This window comes from Capricornis sumatraensis, chromosome 9, assembly GCF_032405125.1.
Source record: "Capricornis sumatraensis isolate serow.1 chromosome 9, serow.2, whole genome shotgun sequence".
Classification (NCBI taxonomy): domain Eukaryota; kingdom Metazoa; phylum Chordata; class Mammalia; order Artiodactyla; family Bovidae; genus Capricornis; species Capricornis sumatraensis.
In genome coordinates, this window is record NC_091077.1 from 57,271,387 (window position 1) to 57,289,616 (window position 18,230).

The window sequence follows — 18,230 nt, forward strand, 5'->3', positions numbered from 1 at the left end:
TCTCCCTGCCTTCTTCGAAAAGAGAAGTCCGTAGTACTTGTTAAGGAAAGTGGATAGCCAAAAACTTTGAACTGTTCTCTATATATTCCATTTCTGTATTGGAGTGGTCTATCAGTAAGCCCATAAGTGTCTTGTTAACCATTTTATTCAGAATTCCTGTGTTTTCATTTTTTTTTTTTTTGCACTACTCTTTAGTGATAGAAAGGAACATCTTTATTCTAAGAACAAAACAGTGAAATCTTGTTCTTTTTACTGCCTTTAAACATCAGTTTTGATGTTGTCTTTGAGTATTCCTGACATCTATTTTTATTTCGCTTGATTTACTGTATTGAAGTGTTACCATACTATAATTCTTAATATATTTTTTCCATCTCTTAGAGGTAGTCACTTGTCTTTAGTTAAGGTCCGAGGCTGGATTAGTAGTATATTTTGAGTTCTAGTGTTATACTAGTCATTTTAGCAAATGGAGTTAATAGAAATTTACTTACTATAAAGTCCTAGCTACCATTCTCCCAGCTCCTCATTTAATTCTTTTATTTCCTTTGTCCCTTTTCTGTCATGACTTGGCGGCCACTAATCAAATTCAGAAAATCCTGTTTCAGCAAGAGGATGAGTGAATACTTTCTGCCACCTCATTGGTGTACCTTTCCCCTTGAAATTTGATTCCTTTCTAACTCATTTTCCTGATTCCAGTACTTTATCATAATTTTAACAAATATTACTAAGTACTATTACCATAATTCTTTGAAAAAATGTAATTCTATTAATTGCAGTATAAATCTGTGGGTAAATGGAACTAAAAATTAAGGAGTTTATATTTAAACCCCAGTTGAGCCTAAACTCGTTTTATCTTGTGCAAGTTTGTGAAAAATGCTGATGAAATCCTACTTCTCAGGGAAGTTGGGAAATAACTAGATATATTTTCAGCCATTGCAGTAGATTACAAATGATAAATGGTATATGTATGGGACTGGGCAAATGTTGCATGTAATTTGTATTTTTCACACTGTTATAAAATTATATTAATATGATACTGTACCCTAAGGCTAGGTCTATGCTAGACCACCAATTCATTCCTGGGCCCCTGAAGATACTTGTTTGGCCCTGCTGTCTATTTAGCCAAGGTGAGTCCCTCATTAACAAGTATGAAATTGCACACATCTTCCCAGCCTAAGTGAGTTTTTCATTGTTAGGAGCTGAAGGAAAGATAGTGACAAATTTTTCAGTTGAATTATTGGGTGGTTTGCATTAAACAGTGTGCTTTCCCTTAGAATAAATTTGGCATAAAGGTTGGGAAAGCACTGTTTTATTTATAAATCTGATGAATTCATTCTTAGTCCAATATAGGTAAATTTGACATTTTTTCTTCTGTCAAGATAAAGATGACGTATTTGTTACCAATGAATTATAAAAACAAATTTTGTTTTGGAACTAGATGGTTTAGTTTTGTACTGTATTACATTTGAGAACTGAAACTTTAAAGAAGGGAAATATGAATTTTATATATTTCGAGAGTCACAGTTTGATTTTCTGTGCGATTACCGGGGGTGAAATGTTTTTATTTTTCATATCTAAAAAGAATGTGTTAGCAGAACCAGATTATCCTAAATTTCACAGTCTCCTGATCTCACATTGGAAACCTGAGTGGTTTCTTTTTTCCCCTCTTTTTTTAACCTTTTTATTTTGAAATAATTATAAAGAAATCCGTTTTTTTTTTTTTTTTTTTTTACTCCATTTGTTCATATCCAGTCAGTCATTAGTTATTGCATATCTTTTTCCCTCTGTTCTTCCTTCCTTGGACAACTCCAGATGTGTTGAAATTGATTTTCACATCTCTGTTTTTCCTTTTCTTCCTATGCATCTGCCAGGTTAATTCATCAAATGAACAGTGATTATTACTCTCATTCAGAAACCTTCATTCTGCCTCCACCCATCCCTTTTACATTCATGAAGTCACATAAATAACACGTGAATGCATTCTTATTAAAAAAGAAAAATCAAATCTGAAGCATGTGTAGTAAAAACAAGAGAGTGTATACAGATATAGTTTGGTGTTCATTCTTTTAGATTATGTCTCTGCATTTACATGAGTTCTTCCCTTTCCCTACCCAGTCAAGTGCAAACTCATTAGTTGTGTGTTCAAGGCTTCCCAGATTATGCTTCTTGCCTACCTTTCCAGTTGTAATTTACTGGTTCTGTTGGTATGCCTAGTGTTTGACTAGTTAACTGCTTGCCTTCTGTTTTCTAAACAGTTCCTTTTTGTCCTCTACTCTTTGCTTTTACTCAGTTTTCTCACCACTTGCTTATTTTCTCTTTTCACTTTGTCATTTTCCTTGTTAAAATCATAATCTTTCAAGGCCTGTCATCACAGTATAAAATTTTCTGTACTGTCTCACAGTAGAAGTGGTCTTTGGGTCTTGATTCACACTCCTGTACATTTATCCCATCTCACTTTGTATTTTAGTTATTTTTTGTGTTTCATTTGACTATTTTCAAGCTTCTTGAAGACAGAGACCTTGTTATAAATAGCTTGCAGTGCATGGAATGGGCCCTTAAATACTGAATGAGTGAATGATGAATGAGTATAGTAAAATCGTTTATGAACGAGTGATACATATTTTTGTTTTATTTCTTATCAGCACCCACAACACAAGATCAGACCCCAAGTTCTGCTGTTTCAGTTGCCACGCCTACAGTTAGTGTTTCAACTCCTGCTCCTACAGCCACGCCTGTGCAAACCGTTCCTCAGCCGCACCCGCAGACGTTGCCGCCTGCTGTTCCGCATTCAGTGCCTCAGCCAGCAGCAGCAATCCCTGCTTTTCCGCCTGTCATGGTGCCTCCGTTCCGAGTCCCCCTTCCCGGCATGCCAATTCCACTTCCAGGTAACCAGCGGGTGATAGCGGTTTCCCAGCTATGTTTCATATTGTCAGTTAGTTTGTTCTCATGTGTCTGTTACATTTGAAATTTGCCTTGAATCTCACTTGTTTGAAACATTTTTGAAAGATTCATGGCTAACTGCAATATTTTCTCTTCAGTTTTGGTAAATGTCCTTTTTTGTTATTGTTGTTTACATGTCTTAAAATTAGAGCCACATTTAAAGCTACACTCATTTTGGATAATGGCCTCAATGAATTAAAAGTGATCATCTTTCTGTGTAAATATGTTCTAAATGCCATATTTTAAGGGATTGACTGTATGAAGTTAAGAAATCACGTCATAAGAGTTACCACAAGTGATTTATATATCATCCATTGGTCCAAGGACTTTACATGTAACAAGTCGTGTAATTTTCACCACCATCTTAGGAGGTAGATAAACAGACAGGTTAAGGTTATTTGCCCATGGTCACATAGCTGCTGATAAGGTGTTGGGGTTTGAGTCTGGGCACTTCAGATCCAAATACTGTGCTCATAATAATTATGTTATACTGAGAAAAAATTGTGAGTCATGTAATTTTAAAAATTCATGTGAAACAAAACACATGCTTCCCCTGTAACAGTTGTGAAGTATAACACAGCACTTAAATGTTTACATAATTGCAGTGAATTCATGTGTTTTATTTTCTTAGGGGAAATCATTTCAACTAGAAAAGGAATTAAAAGATTTTGGAGTAAATTTTCCCCCATAGGAATTAAACAGTGATAGTGTTCAGCATCCTAAATAGGAGAGTGTTTGTTGTTGTCAGACACATTTACTCCTTAATCCACTGTCTGTTCTCCTAGATTTATAGTTCAAAATATTGATCCTTTAAAGAGGTCAGGGCTTCCCTGGTGGCTCAGACAGTAAAGAATCTGCCTGCAGTTCAGGAAACCCAGTTTGGATCCCTGGGTTGGGAAGATACCCTGGAGGAGGAAATGGCAACCCGTTTCAGGATTCTTGCCTGGGAAATCCCATGGACAGAGGAGCCTGGTGGGCTATAGTCCATGGTTGGACATGACTGAGCGACTGACACTTTCACTAAAGAGATCAAGTTTACAAGGCTAGTTTGTAGCAAAGATGAATAGAACCTAGGCCTCCTGTCTAATTTCACATTTCTTCCACGTGACTGCTGCTTTATTGCTTTATTGTGTTAGTTTTTGTGTAAAATAGGGTTGTGATACAGCTGTTAAGAGTTGTACACATGAATTATCACTGTTGCTCTAATTGTCTATTTCCTTGTAACTACTTTGAAAAGAATACTTCCAGCTATTATACCTGAGGAAGAAAGAAGCCAGAAATTTAAGAATTAGTGGGTTTTTTTGTAAAATCTTTTTCATGTTCTTGTAGTGTTAGATAATGCATAGTATATAATATTTAAGAAACTGAAATCATTTGAACGTAAGAAGAAAATAAATTTTCTCAAATACTAGGTATTACCCTTTTTCAAAATTAAAGATAAACAGCTACATACTTTCCTGTTTGGAGTACTCTTTGTAGAAAATGATGTGATAAATGGATAAAAGCATGATATAACCTCTTGCAATCTTGGTCTGCTTCAGGGCCAGGACAGTGTTAAGACCAGATCCTGAATTCTGAGTCATCTTAAGGAGCTGGGGTTGTTAATTCTGTAGAGAGAAGATTGAGAGGTAGCATAGTAACATGTATGAAACATTGGAAAGGCTGTTATCTAAAAGAGTAGTTTTGCTATGGAGGTTCTTAATAGTACCAGTGACTAGCAAAGAGTAGCTACTCTTGCTAGTACCAAAGAATAGCCAAAATTATTTTTATAGGAAGTGGAATTTTCTCACAATAAAATCCCTTCAGTTACAGCTGTCTTTGAATATTTTGGTCTTCTCTGGCCCTCACCCACCATTACAGTTGGTAAACATTTGGGTTACCAGATGAGGTAGCACCTAAGTTTGACAGCAAAAGATGTTTAATAAATGGCAGCCATTAATGACATTTTGTAGGTCAGTTGGAAGATGACCTGAATTAGATAATCTATAAAATTTTGTGCATGATACCAAAGATTCTTTGGAGAGGGAACTAATTTTTTATAGAAAGTAATATTAATATTTTTGAAGTAATATTTGTTGAATATTTATAGTAAGGTAAATGGGGGATCTGGATGTAATTATTCTTGGAGCCTTAAATGCTGTTTGAGACAGCAGTATGGCTCTGAGGATGATTAAAGAGGGGATACTCAAACAAAAAGAAGGAAAGGAGTGGAAGAGTTAGGTGTAAAATAAAACCTTCAGAGGTGGGCTTTGGGATAGTGAATTGGATTAGGATTATAGGATATCTACTGTAAAATCTTATTTGGAATTTTAAGAAGTTTATAGTCAGTGACATCAGGATTATCCAGAATACTAAATGGAATTTTTTAATTTCCTGGTAGAACATAATTTGAGGATGGATGGAGTTGTAGGGAAATTGAACAAATGCTCCTTTTAAAAAGAAGACTAAAAAAATAAAATTTAAAAAAATTTTTAAAAAAGTAAAAAGAAGACTAAAAATTTAGCTCTTTGGTTATTTTGTGAGTCTTCATGGTATGCATATAGTCACCCTCAGAAAACCTTAATTTGGTCTTTTTAACATGAGAGGAAAGAGACATGTTCTTTTATCGTGACCTGTGATAGTCAAATACAAGAGTTCTCTGTTGGCCCAGTTGATATTAGACAATGGCAGTTAGGCCTAAATATCAGTAGGTAGGATTTTCTTCTGTTTTAGTTGTATAGTTGAAATTATTTATTGGGGAATGTCTTCAGGAACAATCTTTGAGAATAAAGTTCATATATTCTAAGAATTGAATTTCTAGTGCTGGCTTACTAGGCTCAGTGGTCCTGCAGATGGCAGTATTTATACTAATTTAAACCTAATACATGTTGTAACTTCCTTAACCAAATGAATTTTTCCATTGCTTTCTTTAAACATGGAAAATAAAACTGTACATATAGCTACTCAGCATGCTTTTATGATCCAGTGCATTTGTTTTAGTTTCAGTGTTAATAGAAGGTTTAGCTTTATGTTTTTATTTAAAATGTAATTAAGAAGTTAAGGCAGTTTGCAAAAATTGGCAGTATTTTTGTGTGTGTGTGAGTGAACATAGGCACATTATTTATAAACCCAGGGGTTTAGCTTTAATTTTTTTCTCTGAATCATGAAGAATTTCTTTTCATGTACTTTGTGGGGAAAATAGTTTATTCGTTTTAATTTTTGTCAGTACCAAAATAGGTTTAGTATTTTTTTAGCCAAAACAAATAGGAGATAAAATTTAATTTCCAAACCCTTTGCTTTAGGCCTTTTCCTTTAAAGTTTTTTAAAAATTCACTCTAATTTCAACTTTCCTCAATTAAAAAAATCTTAGTTTTCCAGCTTTTCCTTTCAATCCCTTTTTATCATCATTGTACTGCATCGTGATGAGGCTTCATTCTTCTAAGAACTGTACGTAATTTCCATTCCTTTAGCTAGCTTAAACAAACTGAGGTTTCTAAATTAATCAACCCATGTAGTCATCAGTGGGGCTGTATTTTTCCTAATTTGATAGCCTACCTCCACAGTGTCCCAAGCCCATGGCATTCCACAGAGCAGGCACTACACGTGGATATTCTGTCTTCAGTTGAATGCTACCCTCCTCTTCATCCTTGCCCTTGTTATTATTTGCAGTAGAATATATGGATCTGTCTCCTACTTAATTTTCTTCCTTGCTCTCTCACTCTTTGTCCTATCTTACTGTTCTCCTTCTGCATGGTTGTGCTCCATGCCTCTGCTTCTGCATGTAGTTCCCACTTAGCAGCAGCACAGAGAAGGTGTCTTGTCAGTGCCATGCTGTGTCTGCCTTTCACTGGTTTCTTAAGCAGCATAGACTTGATGTCCTGTGGGAAAATGTCCCACATGGAAACCTGTTATGCATATGTAATGAAGGGACTCTTCCTTTGTTGCCTTTAAACTCTTAAGACTCCTTCAAAAATTACCAGCTGGTTTGATAAAAAGGTAATTGATGCTATAACTTAGAATTAGTTATCATTGAATTTGGCACCACTTCCCACAAAATGTCAAACAGAAATTTTACTCCATCCTTGGTCTTTTTCATTTGGAAATAACATTCTAAATTGTAGTGGTAAATTATTTCCCTGAATCCCAGTGGTAGCCGACATACAATGGCAGCTTTCCAACGTATGCTTGCTTATCCATTTTACAGGTGTAGCAATGATGCAAATAGTCAGCTGCCCGTATGTAAAGACAGTCGCTACCACCAAGACCGGTAATTTTTAAAACCATCTTAGTTTGTTTTGTCTGTAAGTTGGCATGGTAGTGAATGTTGTTGTTTATCCTTTTATTTCTTTATTTTGCCCAAGTGAGTGGATTTTTTTTTATATTTTTCTTTTTAATGAGCAGTATAAATACAGTTGTCATATTTGGCCAACACTTAATTTTCCCAGTTGCCTGTAGTATTAGCTTTGTTGGTTCACAAAAGCAAATAAGGTCAGATCACTTTATATCTTGATTTCTGTAATAAGTGTAAACAACTTCATTCTCATATTCATAACATTTAATTTTATTTTTGATGTGTGTTTTTAAGTTAAATATAAAAAATCATTTCCATGTGTAAAGTGATGTGATTATGCTTGCATGCTAGTGAGTTTATGTGTGTGAATATTTGTGTGTGTATAGTATAAATTTGCATTTTAAAGTTACTGAAGTTAACTACCTGAAACTTAAATTCTAGTATAGGATATGAAAATTCTTTTTTTCCAATTTTAATTCACATTTTTGATTATGTAGCACCAGCTTATTTAGCTGTCTGGTGAAAAATATAAATCTTGGCTTATCTTTTAAAAATAAAAGAAATGTTGCTCTCTTTTTGGAAAATAATAAACTGTCAGTTTACAGGGCTATGTGACTTCATCACTTAGTATGCTAAAATTGATTTGATAACAAAGTCAGGGACTTATTTTTGCTTATTTATTTTTTCAATAATTTACTTTTAAATAGAGTTTTATTCATATCCTTTTTAGGTATCTTAGAATAAGAAAATAATTTTACCTCAGGAAATATTCTTAGTGAATGTGCTTGTTGCTTTGATTTCATTAGAACTTAAGAAATTCTTTATAAAAATTAGAGAACTTATCATTTTTATAGTTTTATGTTATTATGATTTATCAAGATTTCATTATAGGTGTGACGCAAATTTCTGACTTTAAGGTACTTCTTGGGTTGAATTTCTGAATCTAATTGAATTTAGGCATTAGAAGTAAGCCAGATTTAAGTAATTAAATAATATTTTATATGATTTTTTTGTTTCATTTGGCTCATTCATTTATTGATGTTTAATAGAAAGATTTAGCTCATATTTTAAAGTCTTACTTTGTATCACAATTTGGTACTTGGATCTAATATTTTCTATTATTCTTCTTTTAGGTGTATTGCCAGGAATGGCCCCTCCTATCGTACCTATGATACATCCCCAGGTTGCTATTGCAGCTTCACCTGCTACCTTAGCTGGAGCAACAGCAGTTTCTGAGTGGACTGAATATAAAACAGCAGATGGGAAGACATATTATTATAATAATAGAACATTAGAATCAACCTGGGAAAAACCCCAAGAGCTAAAGGAAAAAGGTATAGTTGTAATGACTTAGTGGGACATAGTATACATAGAATGGTATTTGAAATTCTGAATTAATTCCTTTTTAAAACATTTGAGGGATTTTCTGTTTATGTAGTGTTGGATTATTTATTTCCACTGAATTGATAATGTATTTATTTAAAAAGCCACAGTTGTTCTGCTTACAGGTTTGTCTGTCATTTTACCATCTAGAGAAGTTAAATTATATGTCCACAGTAACAGATATATTTTTTACTGTTGTCAGGAATTGCATAATTGCCTAATTAGCTGTTGAATTACTGTCATCATGCTTACTGAGATTGATAGTAGTGACCAGGAAGGAGTGTGTGTATTGTGTGCGTGCTGAAGAAAAACTTTAGGCTGTTGGAACCTTGGAGGAAGAGGATTCATACCCTGTTTCTGTTTTTTAGTATGTTATCCCTTTCATTTGTAGCAAAAATGATACATGAACATAAGACTTTATGTCCTTCTGAAATCAGTAGTTCTTTTCTGCTGACAGTTTCCTAATTACTATAGCAAGGTATTTGAAGTTGAGTATGATATTACAGGAAGAATGTTTTATTTTTGTGGTTAAAAGCTAGAAATGGAATATCCTAACTTCTTAGTCTCAGAGTTCATCAGAAGTTACATCAGAATCACTATGTGATGTTATCTCCATTTTTTAATAGAAAAACTAGAGGAGAAGATTAAAGAGCCAATTAAAGAACCTTCTGAAGAACCTCTGCCAATGGAGACGGAGGAGGAGGATCCTAAAGAAGAGCCAATAAAGGAGATAAAGGAGGTAAAGGGCCATTTCCTACTGACGTGAGAGCCAGCGTTGATTGTTGGGTACAGTTTACTGGTAACTGAAAATCTGTTTGCTGTAGTTTTAGATAATTGCTGTAAATCTGATCCCTGAAATTTTAGGGTTCTTTGAAATTTGTAATTTAATTTTCCCTTTGAAAATTTCATTAAATTACTTCTTACGTGAAACCAAAGCCCCCCTAGAAAGAAAGGGCCCTAGACCAGAGCTGATGTCTCCTCCTGACTTACAGACTGGTACATGTTATAATTTTAAGTACAACTTCATATTTGGGGATTGTTCATTGTATTTTACCTGTCCTTTCTTGCATGGAATAATCTCTGAACAGCACTAAAAGAGCTCTGCTTTTTGGACGTTCTGCTGAGTAAGGAATTTAGCAGAAAAAGGAACAACCTTAAATGAAGAAATCTAATATTCTATACCCCTTTCCTTATTTCTACTCAGATAGTTAGTGACTCTCTAAGTTAGAAACATCTTCTGACGGGGTCTATATTTCTATGTGCATGCCTTCTCAGTCATGTCTAACTCTTTGCAACCCCATGGACAGTAGCCCACCAGGCTCCTCTGTCCATGGAATTTTCCAGGCAAGAATACTGGAGTGGGTTGCCATTTTCCTACTCCCAGGGATCTGCCAGACCCAGGGATTAAACTTGGATCTCCTGCATTGGCAGGCAAATTCTTTATCACTGTGCCATCTGGGAAGCCAATGGGTTCTACTGTCGTGGAATTCAGCTCTGCCTAAGGGGCAAAGATTTAGAAATTCTGACTCAGTCTCCCCTCTCTATGGTGGCAACAGACGTTATGTTAGTTTTACTTTAAGGTATTTGCAGTCTTGTGTTTGTGGGATATTCAAGTATAAATTTGTGATATGAATTTAATGGGAGTAATACAATTTCCCATAGGAGCCCAAAGAAGAAGAGATGACTGAGGAAGAAAAAGCTGCCCAGAAGGCAAAGCCAGTAGCTACTACCCCTATTCCTGGTACTCCGTGGTATGTAGGTTACTTAATTAGTAAGTTGTTTTATTTATTTATTTATTGCCATGTTTGATTATTACATTATTACACAATATATAGAGAAAGTACTTGAAAAAAAGTATGTCAAATACTGAAGGTTTTTTGGTTGTTTTATTTTGGATTCTCAAATCTAAAACTCAACTGCTGTAGTGTCTTGCTCTCACAGAATTCTCTGTTAATATTTACTGATTATAATTATAGATTTGAACCACTGTAAGATCCTGAATCTCCTTTTTTATTGTTTGAAATGTTTAAAAATTGCTTTTATATATATTCTCATAAATGAGTATGTTTATGAGAACTTTGTAAAAGTACATCTTTTTATCTTAGCTTTGAGTAGTCTGTTTTTCTTTCCTTTTTTTGTTTGGTTCTCCCTTTTCTTCCTCTCCCCACATCAGGACTTTAGTTACCTATTCTGTTTAATCTGTATTTGGTCTACTCATGGCAATGAGTTGGCTTGTTTCTTGAGTCTTGTAATGTGTAGATTCCCTTTCAAGTTAGTTTCCTTTTTTCTCCTTGGTTTTATTATTTGTTCTATAGAATCCCACAGTCTGGGTTTTATTACTGTATCCTAGTGGTACTTTTTAATAGAATCCTCCATTCTGAATTTCCTGTAAATTTAGCAGGCAGTTACAGAGATGTGATGAAATTTATGTTTGATCTTTTTGGCAGACCAACTGATGATGACCTTTCCCTCAGGATACATCTAGTTGTTCCTTTTGTGTGTGTGATTTTAGTGGTCATTGCTGATTTTTGCCTAGGTCAGTGGTATTCAACCAGAAGTAATTTTGGCCTCCTCCCTTTAGCCCCCTCCTCCCTGAAGTGGATGTTGGGCAAAGTCTGCAGGCATTTTTGGTTGTCGTAAGTGGAAGGTATTAAAAGCATGTAGTTACAGGCCTGGGCTGCTCCTAAACACCCTACCATATACAGGGCAGCTCCCTGTAAGAATTAATTATTTGGCCCAAATGCCAGTAATGCGGAGATCCAAAAACCTGGCCTTTTGGCATATTTACTCATTTACTTTTCCCACAGATAAGACCAGTAGTGTCAGCAACAGTATGATTACTAAAGACAGTTTAAGATTTTTTTCTGGTTATTTTTCTACCTAGGTGTGCTAATACAGCTCCAGTGTTATGAGCTGTCAGTGTGGAGTGAGAAGCTGTCAGGACATTTCAGAATTAATAGAAAGACTATGGACAAAGAATTCTTGTGTCACCAGGGCTTCCCTGGTGGCTCAGATGGTAAAGAATCCACCTGCAGTGCAGGAGACCTGGGTTCGATCCCTTAGAGGAGGGCATGGCAACCCACTCCAGTATTCTTTGCCTGGAGAATCCCCATGGACAGAGGAACCTGGAGGGCTACAATTCACGGGGTCGAAGAGAGTCAGAGAGAACTAAGCACTCAACACATGGACAAAGAATTCTTGTGTCACAAAACTACCTTGTGCTAATAATATGCATGATAAAGTGCTTAGGGTGAAGTGTACTGATAATCTGCATCATTTAATATATCAAAAAAATAAGACTGCTAAGATACTCAGAGGAAGGATAGTGATAAAATATTAAGTCTAAATCTAAAAAAATCTAGATGGTCAGTATATTGTGTTCACTGTTCTAGAGACATTCTTTGAATATTCTGTATACTTCAATTTTTTCATAATACTGAGTAAAAACCTATGGAAATAAACTAAAGAAATGCATCAGCAATTAATCAATTGATATAAATACGTAAATAAAAATAGTCACCATGCCAGTCTAGGTAAATATGAAATTTCAAATACTATAAGTTCAAAGATAAATTTTTCATAAGTTAAAATCCAACACAGGTTACAAACAAATTGTGAATGGCAAATAAAGGCAGCCTCACTTAGACTTCGTTGTTCAGTTGCTCAGTCATGTCTGACCCTTTTGGACCCCATGGACTGCAGTACGCCAAGCTTTCCTGTCCTTCACCATCTTATGGGGCTTGCTCAAACACATGTCCATTGAGTTGGTGATGCCATCCAAGCATCTCGTCCTCTGTCGTCCCCTTCTCCTCCTGCCTTCAGTCTTTCCCCGCATCAGGGTCTTTTCCAGGGAGATGGCTCTTCTCATCATGTGGCCAAAGTATTGGAGCTTCAGCTTCAGCATCAGTTCTTCAGTGAATATTCAGGGTTGATTTCCTTTAGATTGGATTTAGATTGGTTGGATCTCCTTGCAGTCCAAGGTCCTCTCAAGAATCTTCTCCAACACCACAGTTCAAAAGCAGCAGTTCTTCAGCGCTCAGCTTTCTTTATGGTCCTGCTCTCACATTCATACATGACTACTGGAAAAACCATAGCTTTGACTAAATGGACCTTTGTTGGCAAAGGAATGTCTCTGCTTTTTAATAGGCTGTCTTATGTTTGTCATAGCTTTTCTTCCAAGGAACAAGCGTCTTAATTTCATGGCTGCTGTCACCATCTACAGGGATTTTGGGGCCCCCAAAACTAAAGTGTCTCACTGATTCCATTATTTCCCCATCTGTTTGTCATGAAGTAATGGGACTGAATGCCATGATCTTCATTTTTTGAATGTTGAGTTTTAAGCCAGCTTTTTCACTCTCCTCTTGCACTTTCATCAAGAGGCTCTTTAGTTCCTCATTGCTTTCTGCCATAAGGGTGGTATCATCTGCATATCTGAGATTATTGATATTTCTCCCAGCAGTCTTTAATTCCAGCTTGTGTGCTTCATGTAGTCCAACATTTCTCATGATGTACTCTGCATATAAATTAAATAAGCAGGGTGACTGTACACAGCCTGGACATTCTCCTTTCCCAGTTTGGAACCAGTCCATTATTCCATGTCCGGTTCTAACTGTTGGTTCTTGACCTGCACACAGGTTTCTCAGGAGGCAGGTAAGGTGGTCTGGTATTCCTATCCCAGTTTGTTGTGATTCACGGTCAGAGGCTTTAGCATAGCCAGTGAAGCAGAATTAGATGTTTTTCTGGAATTCTCTTGCTTTTTCTCTGATACAGCAGATGTTGGCAGTTTGATCTCTGGTTCCTCTGCCTTTATGGCAGGCTAAATCTTTCTGATGCAGTCTTAGAACCAATTGGAAAAGTTACAAGTCTCCATGACCTTAAAGACTTTTGTTTTGTCAAAACATTAAAAACTTTCTTAGAACCAGAAACTAAAGTTTACTGAACCTAGCAAATTTCTAATTTTTGATCCTTCTTTATTCTTAAAAAACAAAAAAGTAAAATACAGTCAAACCTATGCTCTGAAATCCCAAGAAAAAAATTCCGGTGTAATTATTCTTGTTGCTAGGACTATTACATCAGTGCAATGCTAAGTAGAAGAAATGAACATCCCTGCCTTATTCTCCATGTAGGGGGAGAAATTCAGTCTTTTACATCAGATATAATATTAGCTTATATGGTTTTTAAAAATTTTGATAATGTTTTTATCATAAATCTGCATCTTTTGAAATGAGTTTTTCTCCTATATTCTTTTAATATGGAGAATTACTCTGAATTTTGATTGTTTAACTTTGCATTTCTGTAATAAACCTTAATCATGGTAGATTAATCTTTTTAATGTATTGTTGGATTTGATTTACTAATATTTTACTGAGTATTTTTGCATCTATACTTGTGGCATATGAATCCATAAGTTTCTTTTGTAATGTTTTTGTTGGATTTTGGTATTAGGGTTTTGCTGGTTTCAGGAAAGGAGTTGGATGGTGGCTGGTGATTTCTATTCCACTATTTACTGAAAAAGTTTGTAAGATAATACTTTCTCATTAAGGTTTTATAGAATTAACAAATTGTCTGTGATCAGAGTTTTTTGGGGGAAGATTTTTGGTAACAATTTAAACTTCTTTAATAGCTATAGGACCATTTTTTGTTTGTTTCTTCTGTTGTCTTTGGTTAAGTTGTATTTTTCAGGAAATTTGTTTATTTTGTGTAAGTTGAATTTGTTGTAATTATTTTCTTAGTATCCTTTGAATGTTTCTGTTATTATTTTTCTCTTAATATTGTTTAAATGTCTATGATCTGTGGTGATAACCCCTTTTTCTTTCCACATAGTGGTGATTTGTTCTCTATTCTGGACCAGTCAAGCCAAAAGTTCGCCTGTTTTGTGGTCTTTGCATAAAGACCACAAGTTTTAGGGTGGTTGGGCCTCTCCACTCTTGCCCATTCTTACTTCCTTTTTTCTGATTACTTTGGGTTTACTTTATACTTTTTCTAGCTGCTTTTTCTAGTAATTATGAAATTACTCTTAAGTCAGTGTTCTTTTCTTATCGTTTAAAGCTTAACGTAGTTTGCTTTTAAGCACTGCTTCAGCACCAGCCTACAAATTTTGATGTGTTGTATTTTCATTGCCATTCAATTTTTATTGTAAAATTTATTTTTGATTTTTGTCTTTGACTCACTCATATTATTTACAAGTCTTTTGTTTCAGTTCCTTAATTTGAATTTTTTGTATTTCACTTGTACTGATTTAATCGTCCTGTGGTCAGAGAATGCGCTTCCTTTGGTTTTGATACTTTCAAGTTCATTAAGATTTTTTTTTTTAATTGTTCACCAGGTGGTCTTTCTTGGTACTGTTGTTTTAGGGTTTCGTTGGTCTGGCAGTTGTTGAGAGAGTTCTGTTAATCTGTTATAAGAGTGGAATTGCCTATTTCATCTACTTTTAAGCTCTGTAAACAGGCTTATTATATATGTTTTACAGTTGTTACATGTTCCTGATTGTCTTTTTTTTTTTTTAAACCATTATGAAAAGACCCTATTTCTCTCTCATACCCTTTGTCTTGTGCTTTTTCCATCCATTTACTTTCAAGCTTTCTATAATTTTATGTTTAGAGTTTGTCTCTTAAAACAGCTTATAGTAGTGTCTTGTGTTTTTACTCACTTTGTCAATTCTTGCTTTTTAAATGGGAGTGTTTAGGCTGTTAACAGGAATGTAACTTTCGGTTGGATTTAAACCTGTTATTTTCTGTCTTCTCTATTTTTGTTCCTCCATTCGCCCTTTACTCTCTTCATTTGAATTATTTGAACATTTTCTAGCATTCCATTTAGTAATTTATCTCTTGGCTTTCGGTTGATATCTCCTTGGGTTAATTTTTAGTTTTTCTTGTATTATAATATATCCACTTAACCATCATAGCCTACTTAGAGCTTTTATTGTAGCACTTCATGTAAAATGTGGGAGCCTCATTATCATATAGGTTCTTTTTTAACCTTGTACCTACTGACCTTTATGTTACAGTTGTCATATGTATTACTATTACATACATTGAAAACCCCAACATGCATTGTTCATGATTTTTCATACATGTTTTGAAGAACTTAAGAGCAAAAAAATCTTTGATATTTTCCATTTCAGTTTTTTTTTCCCTTCATTACTGAAGATCCAGGTGCTGTTTGGTAGTTTTTTAGGTATTATTTCCTTTCAGCCTGAAAAACTTTCTTACAGGGTAATTCTGATAGAAATGAAATCTCTTCGTTTCCCTTCATTGAGAATATCTTCTTTTCCTTTGTTACTGAAGGATGTTTTTGCTCTGGATGGTATTCTAGGTTGGCATTTCCTTTTTTCTCCTGACTTTAATGATGTTGTTTTCATGTATTTTCGCCTCTGTGGTTTCTGGTAGGAAATCCACAGTCCCTGGACTTGTTTACCTGTTTGTTTTCTGCCATACTTTTTGTTAGCTGCTCTCAAGGATTTTTCTTTATATCGATTTCCATCTGTCTATGTTGTGTCTAAAATTGATTTTCTTGAAGTCTATCTTGTTTGGGGTTCACTGAACTTCCTTAGTATTTATGTCTTTTACCAAATTTGGAGATATCTTTGAACCATTTTGTCTTTAAATTTTTTCTGCCCCAATATTCTCTTCTGGGATCCCAGTGACATATCTGTTAGGCATTTTGATATAGTCCCATAGGTTCCTGAAACACCATTCTTTTTTTTTTTCCTTTTTTAACAGTTTCTCTGCTGAGAACCTCTGTCTTCTTTCAAGTTTTGGTGTATCTTTGTTTCGTTTTTCTTTATCTCATTAAGTGTAATTATAATTGCTGCTGTAAAGTGTTTGATCATTTCAACAATAGAGGCTTTGTCTGATTAATTTTAACATCTAGGTTACCTTGAGCTTGGCAGCTGTTGATTAACTTTAATTATCTGGTCATAAAGACCTGATTTCTCTTAGTTTTAGCTGCCTGTGCTACTATTACTGTGTAGCCGGGGGCCTCAGCAGAGGTTTGAGGGAGAAGAAATTTATACCCTTGCTTCTCTAAATTTTGACTCCATATCTGTGTGTTTTTTTTTTTTTTTAAACCTTAGAGAGCTCTTATGTACTTGTTTTTTTCTATATTGTTGCTGAGTTTTTAGTTGTAATTAATAGGAACAGTGGGTTGTACTGGGCTATAGTGTCATAGCACAATAGGTGCTTTTGTTTTTAAATACTTGATATAGTCAATTATTAAAAGCTTCATAAATAATTGCATTTGAGTTTGTAGTCTGGTTTGGTAAGAAATAGTAAGTATTACGTAATAGGTCAGATGCTGTGGTGTGTTCTTTAGCTTTAGAACTGCTTAATAGCATTATTATTTGCTGTTAGGTTAACACTGAGTGTGCCAGACATGTTCCTGAGCACTCTAACTGATCATGAATATTTTGCTTTTCCTAGTTTTCTGTTAGTATGTTGAGTTGCTGTTTTACCTCACCCATAGCCAGTCACCTCTCCTGTTCTGAAAATCATATTTGGCTCTCTGTAAGGAAAAATAATATGAGTGTGTCCTTTCCCACCACCACCACTTCCCCTTTTGATTGGATGGCATTAAAAGACCTAACTATAAAATATGTTCCATAACGTAAGAAAATGTTTAAATCTGTTCCTAGGTGTGTTGTTTGGACTGGTGATGAGAGGGTCTTCTTTTATAATCCTACCACCCGTCTTTCTATGTGGGACCGACCTGATGATCTGATTGGAAGGGCAGATGTTGACAAAATTATTCAAGAGCCCCCTCATAAAAAAGGAATGGAAGAAGTGAAGAAACTAAGTAAGTCTTAAATTAGGATTTATCCTCTAATTTTAATATTCTTTTAATATTTTTATGGAATATATGAGGCAGTTTAGAAATGTCTATTTTCAAGAAATATAAGGAAAGGAATATTTGAGAAATGGAAAGTAAACTGCGCTTCTAGATTGAGTTCATATAATTAAAAAATAAAGAATTTGGATAAAATTATGGTTTGTAAAATATTTATATATGTATTTTAAAAACATCTTGTTCTTTTCAAGGTTGTCAGTTAGTCCAGGATATGTTGGTACTGCTGATGCTTGCTTCATTCTTATTAATGGTACTAAAAATGCTCCTCAGTGAGCCTTTTAGCACCTTTTGTGATTAGTGTTACATATTTTGAAATAATCAAGCTGTGCAGAGTATTTTTAAAATATTTTTAATTAAAATTTCATTAAAACTGCAGTCTTTTAAACTTGATGAAATTTAGGGAAGTAAACCTTATTCTTGGGACTAGAGAGACACCTGCACCTTATTAAGAGTTAATCTTTTAATTCACCTTACCCTCAGACAGCCTTTCAGTATATAAGATATATAGTAAATATAAATATTTGTATATAATTTTTATTGCATTTTTTATTGAAAATTTGCCATGGTATTGATAAGATCGTGTTTTTTAAAAAACCCTTTATGTAGTATAGAAGCATGATAAATGACTCATTTAATACTTTAGTTGAAACAAATCCTGATTATATCATTTATAATAATTGAGAAATCTTCATATATTATATGTATACACATGGTACTAACATTTTCTGCTTGCTAGTGATTTCCAAATTATTGGAACTTGGTCTACCTGGTGCAAAAGGTATAAGGGTTTTATCCA

At 34.6% G+C, this 18,230-nt stretch overlaps 1 protein-coding gene across 10 annotated transcripts in view; it reads left to right on the forward strand.

The window, feature by feature from the left end:
- Positions 1-18,230, forward strand: part of TCERG1 (transcription elongation regulator 1) — a 51,678-nt gene that overhangs the window by 11,502 nt on the left and 21,946 nt on the right. For 4 of the 10 annotated variants that reach the window (XM_068980602.1, XM_068980595.1, XM_068980600.1 and 1 more), the window contains exons 5-9: positions 2,640-2,882; positions 8,341-8,541; positions 9,217-9,329; positions 10,253-10,341; positions 17,223-17,383. In XM_068980602.1, coding sequence (XP_068836703.1) covers positions 2,640-2,882; positions 8,341-8,541; positions 9,217-9,329; positions 10,253-10,341; positions 17,223-17,383 — 807 coding nt within the window. Of the gene's footprint in view, positions 1-2,639; positions 2,883-7,120; positions 7,184-8,340; positions 8,542-9,216; positions 9,330-10,252; positions 10,342-17,222; positions 17,384-18,230 lie in introns of all 10 variants that reach the window. The other 6 variants (XM_068980597.1, XM_068980598.1, XM_068980601.1 and 3 more) reach the window with 3 other exon arrangements.